At 46.2% G+C, this 9,917-nt stretch overlaps 1 protein-coding gene across 2 annotated transcripts in view; it reads left to right on the forward strand.

Annotated features, from left to right (window-relative positions):
* The window catches only part of slc24a4b (solute carrier family 24 member 4b), a 30,404-nt gene extending 24,321 nt beyond the window's left edge, over positions 1–6,083 (forward strand). For both annotated transcript variants that reach the window (XM_071546611.1, XM_071546609.1), the window contains exons 11-17: positions 1,491–1,660; positions 1,935–2,076; positions 2,865–3,031; positions 3,361–3,475; positions 5,158–5,270; positions 5,435–5,500; positions 5,934–6,083. In XM_071546611.1, the coding sequence (XP_071402712.1) occupies positions 1,491–1,660; positions 1,935–2,076; positions 2,865–3,031; positions 3,361–3,475; positions 5,158–5,270; positions 5,435–5,500; positions 5,934–6,083 (923 nt within the window). The remainder of the gene's footprint in view (positions 1–1,490; positions 1,661–1,934; positions 2,077–2,864; positions 3,032–3,360; positions 3,476–5,157; positions 5,271–5,434; positions 5,501–5,933) is intronic.
* The last annotated feature ends 3,834 nt before the right edge of the window (positions 6,084–9,917 follow it).

Below are 9,917 nucleotides of genomic sequence, written 5' to 3' on the forward strand. Positions count from 1 at the left end.
ACAGTTCTTTCCACTACCTCCCTTCCTGCCTTTTGACCTATCAGAAGCTTCTCACAAGTGAGATTTAACCCTTCTCCGTGACCGACGGTCACGTCTTCCCACTTTTGACTGCATTAATATTAATGTGCCTGTCTGTTTAGCCTTACTAAACCTACTCTTGCTTATTGTCAACAGTGTTCCGCTGTGTGCCGACTCTTTCTGCATGCATACTGCTTATCTTCTGCTGGTCTCTGGGGCGTAGACCCACTCACTCCTGGAGTGGTAATGAATTTCACAAGAGGAAATGTTTGTGCCGGCTCTGTTTACAAAGTTAATTTATGTGCATTCTTGCATGTATAATCAGTCAAATTAAGGCTGAGTTAAACTAATAAGAACTTTTTTTATTCCACACAGCATTTTACAGCTAATTGTAAACATATAGCAACTGAAGAGTTTTGAGAGATCGGTGAACTGTTTCAAGATGTCAGGACACGGCATGAACTCTCTAAAGTGAAGTGACCATGTGTATCATGCATGTCAGCCTCCTGGATTAAGACACCTTCAGCCTGTCAGATGCTAGGGGTTACATCTTCCACGTCACAGATTTTGAAATCAAGCTCCTTGGTCGCCTCATAAATATTCACAACTGCTCGGCACTAGGCAACTTTGCAGGTTGGCAGCTGCAAATGGCAGCAGGAGGTAACTGTTTGAAAGCTGTTTGAACTTCAGTACTCCTGTAAGGTGACGTCAGTAAAGTCATGTTTACCAACCTGGCCAGTCTGTGATGCTTCATACCAAAGAATACCAAAGAGATGAGAGAGGGAAAGATCTAATGCTTTCTCTGTCCAGTGCTGCTCACTGCTGCTTAGGAGACACTTTGGATTTCGCTCTTAAGTTTCGATTTGCCACAATTTCATTTGGGCAAATAGGGTGAAGCTACAGCTTCCCAATTAGTGCTGATGGGACGCTCTCCTCTACTGCAGCCCCACTTTGTGATTTAGGCTGATAAGACGGGTGTGTTTTGACATAAAAACCTCCCCAAGTGCAGCTTTAACTCTGACACAGACCAAATGGCTCCGGCTCAGCATCCATTAATATTCCTTAGCGACTTAAGATAAACAGAACCGGACCCTCAATACCGAAGCACTTACAAACCAGAAAATGCCACAACAAGTTGACACCGCTCTTAATGGCTTTTCCCCCTCTTCCTGAGGAACACTGTTTTGGTCTTGCTTAAACTCGTAATGCTGCCTGCAGTATGTGCGGGGGGGGGTTATGTATTAATAATACACTTTATTTGCATGTCACTTTTCAAAAAGCAAAGTGACAAAGCGCTTCACAGCCAGGAAGGCACCAAGTATACCCATTTTAAAGCGATGAATAAAATGCCAAATGAAATGGCTAGAAGTGGAGATGCAGATCCGGTAGGCTGACATGCTGCGTGTGCACAGTCCGTTAAAGACTGGCTTCACCGTGGTAACGTGTCCCCCCCATCCCACCCCCACCCCCAGTCAAGCCTAGCAAGGCCTATAGCCGCGGCTCGGTGGTGATGGTGGACGAGATCATCAACGCCAGCCCACCCAAGTTCCGCTTCCCCGAGGCGGGCCTCCGCGTCATGGTCACCAGCCATTTTGGCCCCAAGACTCGTCTCCGGATGGCCAGCCGCCTCATCATCACAGAGGTACAGACGGGAGTTGTTGCTCCAAGAAGTAGAATTGGTCTCTGAATTAGTCTCTGTTCTCCAATTCAGTTGTCTTTTGTTATTCTTTTGTCTTTTTGCTTCTTTTGAGGTGACGTTTTTATAATCCCCCTTGGAGTTTCCCTTATCTTACTCAGACAGTTTATATATTTTCTTTCTTTCTTTCTTTTTCATTTTTATCTGCAATAAACGAACCCGACCTGGTAGTGGCGTGTGTGCCGTAGTGCTCTTTGACTTAGTTTCTCTTTTCTGAAAGCGCCAGAAGTTGGTCCAAGCCTCCAACGGCGTGGAGACGCAAGTGATCGACGGCAAGGTCGACATCGAGAACGGGAACGTGCCGGAGGACAAGCCCAGCGAGGAGGAGGAGAACATCACCATCTCCCCGTTTCATATTCCAAGTATGTGATGGCACGTGCAATTAGGCAGAGATGGATAGACGCTTTATTTCCCGGTCGCCAGCAGCATTAATAAAACTCGGCATCGTAAAAAGATATAGAAGCAATAAAAAATATATATACATGTACAGTATAACTCTAATGACTCTAATTCACATTTTGACATTTCAGTGATGTTTACACATTTAGCTATTTTTACTTTATGTCTATCTGTATGTGCTTATTTTACTCGAGCTAGAGTGCTTCATTAGTGTTGAAAGGGGTTTTAAGCTGGCAGGCTCTGCTTCAAAATCCTCCTTCCACTTCAATAGCCTTGATGTCCTTCCTCAAATTAGCCAGTGACTTCATATGCCGACTAATGATCATTCTCTTTGACAGCTCCGAACATGGCTGCCCTTTTATCCGTCAGCGGCTGTTGATGTGAACCCCCCCCCCCCCCCTCAGAATCTGATTTACTATGAACAAATCAATCTATCCAAGTGGGTGGAAGTGTTGTCGCATTACATTAGATCAAAGGGCGTTTAGGGAATTAGATGGGGACGAGTGGCGGGTAAACCCACCTTGATTTAGTTTGCCAACCATCTTTTAAGTTGATGTAAATATTTTGGATAAACATTTATAGTATACATTATAGTAAGTAGTGTCAGACTGATGTAATTTATGTAGAACTGTAGAAAAACGAGACAAAAATGTTTTCCCCTGTATCTGATGCACCGAGCTTTGGCAAACAGCTGAAGTGGCCATCTCTTCTGCTGTGTGTGTGTGTGTGTGTGTGTGTGTGTCTGCTGCAGGGGGCATCGGCAGCAAGGTGAAGTGGCTGATCTCCTGGCCCCTGCTCCTGCTGCTCTACTTCTCCATCCCCAACTGTGGCAAGCCTCGCTGGGAGAAATACTTCATGCTCTCCTTCCTCCTCTCCACCGTCTGGATCGCCGTCTTCTCCTACCTGATGGTCTGGATGGTGAGTGTGTTTTTCTGTCAACTTTTCTAATCGCTTCACCGATTACTCCTTCATCATCTTCCAGCAAAATACACCATAGGGATGGTAGCCAGCTGTGCGAATCATTTAAGTTGACATTGATTGAAACGTCTGCTTGCTGGATCATGTGTATGTCGATTTTTACAAGTGGACCCTAAAGACTGGTAAACAGTCTTACGAGATGTTCTGCGGGGTATGTACTGTATGTTTTCCAATAATCAGGGCAAGATTAACCTGTCAGTTATGGTATGGAGGTTGACTTGACATTCAGAAGTTGTGTAAGCTCTGATGGTTTCTCTTTATACTTGCAGGTAACTATTATTGGCTATACTCTGGGCATCCCCGATGTCATCATGGGCATCACTTTCCTGGCAGCCGGCACCAGTGTTCCAGACTGCATTGCCAGTCTCATCGTTGCTCGGCAAGGTATTCCTTTCCTTTGTTTGTTGTTGTTGTTGTTGTTGTTGTTGTTTTATCTAGGATTATATGAAACTTTAATGATCCCTGTGGGGAAATTGGCTTACCACAGCAGCAGAGGATAGGCTATAGATCAGAATGAGACAGAGTACTGAAGAAAATAACAGATTATTACAACAATCAAACATATTGAGACTAATACAACAAATAAAGATACAGTGTCTTCATTGATAGTTTTGCTGGCTGCTCCCATTATCAAGTGGACAGATGGAAGAACATGGGTAGAGAAATGTGTCCAGATGTGTGTTGTGAGCTACAGTGTCACCTTCTTAAAACAAATTACAAATGGAGGTCAAAGGCTACGTTCACACTGCAAGCCTTAGTGCTCAATTCGGCTGTTCACATTATTCTTTAAATGTGGCCAGTATCAGATTCCTGTGTGAACTGGTCACGGTCCTGAACTGACCCGCATGCGCAAAAGAACAATAACAAAGACGTCACACGCAGCACGCTGTTGTACGGAAGTAAACATGGAGGCCACTGAATTCAGCGTTTAAGGTTTCATTTATAAGCTGATGTGCAGTGGAAGCCAGCGAATTCGTGAGCAGATGATAATGAGGACGAGGATAAGGAGAAAGAGAGCCAACTTTTTAATTATGGCTTTTTGTGGAGCAATGGCTGCTACTTCTGTACGGAGGTGTGTGTGGATGCGGAGTCGGAGCCAGGAGTGGTGGGATCGTGACGTGAATGGCTTCACTGAAACAGATTTCATCCAAAATTTCACCCCAAATACTTATGAGGTCTAACACCTCACTGTCCCTCCACTGACTACCTCCATCGCAGCTGTCTTCCATGTTTGTATTCACCGAGTGACTCCCGCCAGCGCAGAATTGTGACGCATGTCGATCTAGAGTGACAGAGTAAAAGTCGCATGAATTCCGATATGACTGTTCAGACTGAGGTCACATTGCAAAAAATCAGAACTGTATCTGATTTAGGACCACATATGAAAGTGGCCCAAATCAGAATTGAAAAGATCAGATTCCATGTGATTTGTGCTGTTCACACTGTTATGAAAAAAACAGATCTGAGTCACATATGAACAAAAAAATCAGATTTGGGCCACTTTTGCCTGCAGTCTGAATGTAGCCATAATGTATTAATGCAGAAAGTTATCTGGACATGCAAATATGCATTGTTAGCATATACAAATGGAAAGTAGCATGCATACAGAGATCCAGAAATACAGTATGTACTGGCTCATAAACAAAGATATGGACAGGAGTGTATACCGATCATGAGCATGGACACAGGACAGAGTTGTGCAAGCAGGGATTTACAGTATTAGTCCACAGCAGTTGATAGACGTTTCAATCAGGAGAGACAAGTGAATGAAGTAAAGATAATTGTTTATTATAACAGATGAAAATTAAGACTTGTCAAGAAAGCCTAAGCATGCAAAAGATAGTCTTCCAGACTAGTACCCTCCCAGTTGACTGGAGGCTGGGGCGCTTGTGTTTGTCAGAAGGCATTGTGCCTGTGACCTTGCTCCCCTCAAATCAATGTTATACTCAACAAGGACGTGACCATGAACACAAAACAAGAAAACGGTGGAACCTCAAATCCCATCCCTGCTTCCAGCTACAGGATGGCCCTTCAGATAACCTCCACTGGTGTGTGTTGTGTTCCAGGGCTGGGTGACATGGCGGTGTCCAACACTATTGGCAGCAACGTGTTTGACATTCTGGTGGGACTGGGGGTTCCCTGGGCTCTGCAGACCATGTGTGTCAGCTACGGGTCAGAGGTAACACACATGTTTACGTTACACCTTGTTATTCCTGTATGGACACGTTTGTGTGTGTCAAATAATCAAATTGCGGTGAACCCTCATCATTGACGGTGAGTAATGAGATTCAAAAGGCCACAGATCCATTGTTGACCTCACTCTGTCTATCTTGTGTGTTGTAGGTCATGATTAACAGTCGGGGGCTGTTGTACTCGGTGGTGCTGCTGCTGGGCTCTGTGGCTCTGACGGTGAGCAACTGTCAATGATATTTACTGAGCACCAAAGATGGAGATATATTTAAAAAAAACAACTGATGGGATTAGCACTTTAACATTAGGTTTTGCGTGTCAAGTGGATGGGATGTACAGTGCATTTGCAATATGATTACTGTAATTACACTAATGGTAATCACGGTTGGATCATTAACCCCCACCGCTCTCTCTCTTTTTGACAATGAACATTTTTAAACAAGCTTAGCAAGCAAATCGCTAGTTTATCAAATAAAGTAGGTCTAACAACTGCTTCAGAGCTAAACCTCGTTTGGACTGTAATTGTGTCCGGAGGTAATCGTACATCACTGTTTGAAAGGGAGATCAGAGGAGCTTTAACCGGGGGGGGGGGGGGGGGCCTTCCATACTTGGTGCTAAGTTTTGGTATCATTTTCAAAATGTGTGTGTGCAGGTGCTGGGGATCCACCTGAACAAGTGGAGGCTGGACGTGAAGCTGGGCATTTACGTCCTCATCCTGTACGCCGTCTTCCTCTGCTTCTCCATCATGATCGAGTACAACGTCTTCACCTTCGTCAACCTGCCCATGTGCTTTGAGGAGTAGAGCGCAGCCGCATGCCTCGGAAACCAAAACCTCAACTTTCTCCCCCACCCCCCGTACCGAACCCCCCCCCCCCAATCCCTTTTTCATAAACACTGGACCTCGCTCCGCCTGCAGACTCTCTGTCCCATCATTCAGTCTCAGACTCCTCTCTCTCCCTTATATCTCCCCCTTTTTTGTCCCTTCATTCCCCCCCCCCCCCCCAAGAGGCAGCGTGCTGTTAAGAGCGGACTCCATTCCATGTCTCTGATTGGTCCTCTTGTCACACGGTGCCGGCCCTTAGTGCCCATGTTCGGGCGTTCCCCACTCCCGCAGTCTTTAGTCTTTACTCCCTCTGTGCTCCTGCTACCTTTCCCCATCTAGCATGGCTTTAGATGTCGGGGACCTCTGGAATCATCGGGGCCCCTGTTTGACTGTTGGTGTCCGTTGTCACTATTTCCCCATTGTAGATTTTCCACGCGCCATCCCAAAGCCTCTTCCACAAACCAAACTAAGAGTCTGTGTAGAAAAAAAAAACATTTAAAAACTGGATCTTATTTCATACCATGAATCCTGATTTGAACCAAAACCCCACTGTAGAGAGAACTCCCCCTTTTTGAGGTCGTTCCTAACAGAATGACTGACTTCACCCTGCACCCAAAGAGAAAAGTACACACCCCCCTTCCCTTTCTCCTGGAGGAGGACCTTGTCCATGGCAGCTCCCCTCCTCCACCCTGGACCTGCCCCCCCTCTCCCCCCTCCTTCCCCCTTGGCATGGCCTTTAGCATCGGGGACCAGGTCCTGTCAACGCACCACTCCAGTCACTCTCTGCAGCCCCCCCTCCTCGACCCCCCATCTTGCTCGCTCAGATCTGCTCTTTGTTTTCTTCTATCTCACTTTAAGAATGACATTTTTGTCAGGAAGCTTTGTGTCAAAAATGTGTCACAGTCCAAATCAAAGCCGACTGTGAGGGCGTTATGTATATGCAGCACTGCACAATGTAAACTTGTAAACACGTTTCTGTTTTTTTGTTCCGTTTTTGTATTTATTTATTTTTTCAAAACCAAGTTTTGACTAGTATGAAATACAGACGAGATCTTGTTGCAATCATAGGACATTTGCCTGTTTTTCACTGAAACAAAGTTGCACATGGAAACGCTTTTTCTTGCTTTGTGCTGTAAGGAGATTCGGCCCCTCGGAGGGCAGGGGGGGGAGGCGGGGGGGTCCGGCCGGCGGCGGCGGCGACTCCATCACCGCATTGCGCTCGAGCTCGCCGTCGTTTTCGTTCAGAGACGGATTGTTTTTTTTGTTGGTTTTTTTCACTCTCCCCTCCAAATGCACAACACCAGAGAAAAACCCACTCGGCTCCAGGTCTTCGGGGGACGCGTCTGATTTTGTTTGTCACATCTTGAGACGGCTGCATGGGAGGTAGTTGTAAAAAAAAAAAAAAAGAAGAAAAGAAATGCAAAGGAACAGGACGGTTCTCGACACTGACCGTCCGCTATAACGCCCTCTGGCCAGTAGGGGGCAATGCAACCCCCCCTCCCCACCCACTCTTACTCTCACCCCTAACCCCACCTGATGTGTGCATGGCAGGGGTGTAAACCACAGCCGTCGGTTATCAGGGAAAACTCGGAGCTCGACAACTCCAGGAGGTGGCGCTGGTGATGTTCTCTTGATTTGAATTACATGTAGATATTGCACTTAACAGCCGTCCTCTCATTCTGAATCAACTAGTGCTTCCTTCTGTGCGTGTGTATTTTCAGTGTATATGTGTCTGTACGTGTGCCTGTTGTGTGTGTGTGTGTGTGTGTGAGTGAGAGAGAACAAGCGCGTGTGCGTGTGTGTGTGTGTGCTCGATACAGGCAGGCCCGACGCTAGGTTCTCACACCGGGCCTCGACCCTCTCTTTCAAAAAAAAAAAAACACAAAAAAGGACTGGAACCTCCCGACGACACCACGAGCACACACCCACCTCCCCCCCCCCGCCTCTGTCTGCAGTGCATGCTGGGACATCGAAACGCAGCTCCTCCTACAGCACAGCGAAAAAAAAAAATGGCTGAGGGCTTCCGGGGCGTCTCCGTGGAAACGCGCCCCGACCCACTTTACAAAAATCGGCAGCTACGAGCCACACTGCAAAATCCAGACAGTTTTGACATCATGCAAAAATGCCTGTGAGGAGTCCAGAAATTTTTGGAGGTGCAGAGACTAAAAAAAAAAAACCTTATCTAGGGGGGAGGGGGAGGGGGAGGGAGTGTTAAGTGTTGAAAACATGTCTATCCCTCTGCCACTGCTGGCAGCAGGTCCTTGTATATGCAATCTCAATGTAAAGAATTCTATATGAAAGAGGGGGCCCCCCCTGCCAGGTCGCCATAACGTCAGGGGATCCCACCAGGAGATGTGACCGTCGCTTTGTCTAGTATTCAAATTGATGTGTGAGCTCACAGGTGTGTATGCGACAGCCGGGGAAACTGAGCCAGAGGAGCGGAAGCATCTGGAACAGGGGACTGCTGACCCCCCCCGACCCCCACCCTCCTCCCCCCTCTTCCCCTCTCCTCTCCCTCGTCCTCCCCTCTTGCGCAAGGGCATTAAACTCTCCACCAACTCCTGGCTGAAGGAGCAGAGGGGCAGGACTCCAGCAGGGAACGCATGGATGGGTGTTTGTATTTCTTTTCTCCCCCCCCCCCCCCCCCCCCCCTCGGGACTACGTCGCTGAAAGGAGCTTTGAGTCGGAACTCTGGCCAGCTTCCCCCTGTCTTTGTTTCTCTCGATGTGTCCCGCAAGCCCCTCCAACCTCCATTGCACTCTACCTTTTTTTCCCCTTCCCCGACTTAGACCGGTGAAAGAGTATTCTCTACTAGTGCCATTCTCATCGTTGTTGTTTAATACCTGCTGCAGTTGGGTCTTCTGTACATACCTATATACTGTATATTTTTTTGAAACTTTGATGATGCATCATGCTCTTTTTTTTTTTTTTGTTTGTTTTTTTTTCGGTGGGGAAGGGATGGCTGTACTGTATGTGAGCTGATTCAGAATGTGCAATGTTAAGGGGTTTGTTGATTTTTCTTTTGTGTGTGTGTGTGTGTGTGTGTGTGTGTGTGTTTGGTTGTGGGTGGCATGGGGCCTGTGTGGTCATGTCCCGGGGGTTACCAGGTCTGAGCGGTAACACAGCACAGCAGGGGCAACACACCCGCTCCTCCCCATTTTTGTCCTCCCACTCATCCGTCACACCGCACCGTATGATCTCACCGGTTCTCTCGACGTGCATCTTTTACCGTCGAGTCACCTTTTTTTGGGGGTGGGAGTGGGAAGAGAGAAAAAAAAAAAAAAAGAGTAGAATTCAGATGCCATAAATGTCGTAGCTCTGCATCAATCCAGATTGTATGGCAAATCCTGTGTACAAAAACAAAGCGCACACACATTAGAACACACACACGTTTAGATATGGCAATTGAACACGGAGAGGAACGGTATGTCTTTCTCTTTGAATGAATGCGACCTGATGCACTGTGAGCTCAATGTGACGTGGGAGTTGTTTGTCAAGAATAATAAATGATAAAAATATAATTATAATATATTTAATGTAAAGTTAGTTACTATGAAACATTACTGAGGACATCTGTATAACTTATATGAATGTATTGTCTTGCTATACTGGACATATCCAACCGATGCATTTTACTGTAAAGCAATAATGTGGAAAAAAAAATAAAATGGCAAAATAATTCCTGTACATTTGTCTCATAAGTTCTTGGACCGTTTAATGTGAAATGCATAAATTAAATGAAGCCATTTGTACATGTATCTGTTGCTTGTGCTGTGTTTTAATTTGTTTTTCACTGCATGTACTGATTACTAT

Source organism: Centroberyx affinis, unplaced genomic scaffold (assembly GCF_046629955.1).
Source record: "Centroberyx affinis isolate AG114_WGS23_722 - 3 ecotype Tasmania unplaced genomic scaffold, CSIRO-AGI_Caff_v1 ptg005353l_1, whole genome shotgun sequence".
NCBI classification, from domain to species: Eukaryota; Metazoa; Chordata; class Actinopteri; order Beryciformes; family Berycidae; genus Centroberyx; species Centroberyx affinis.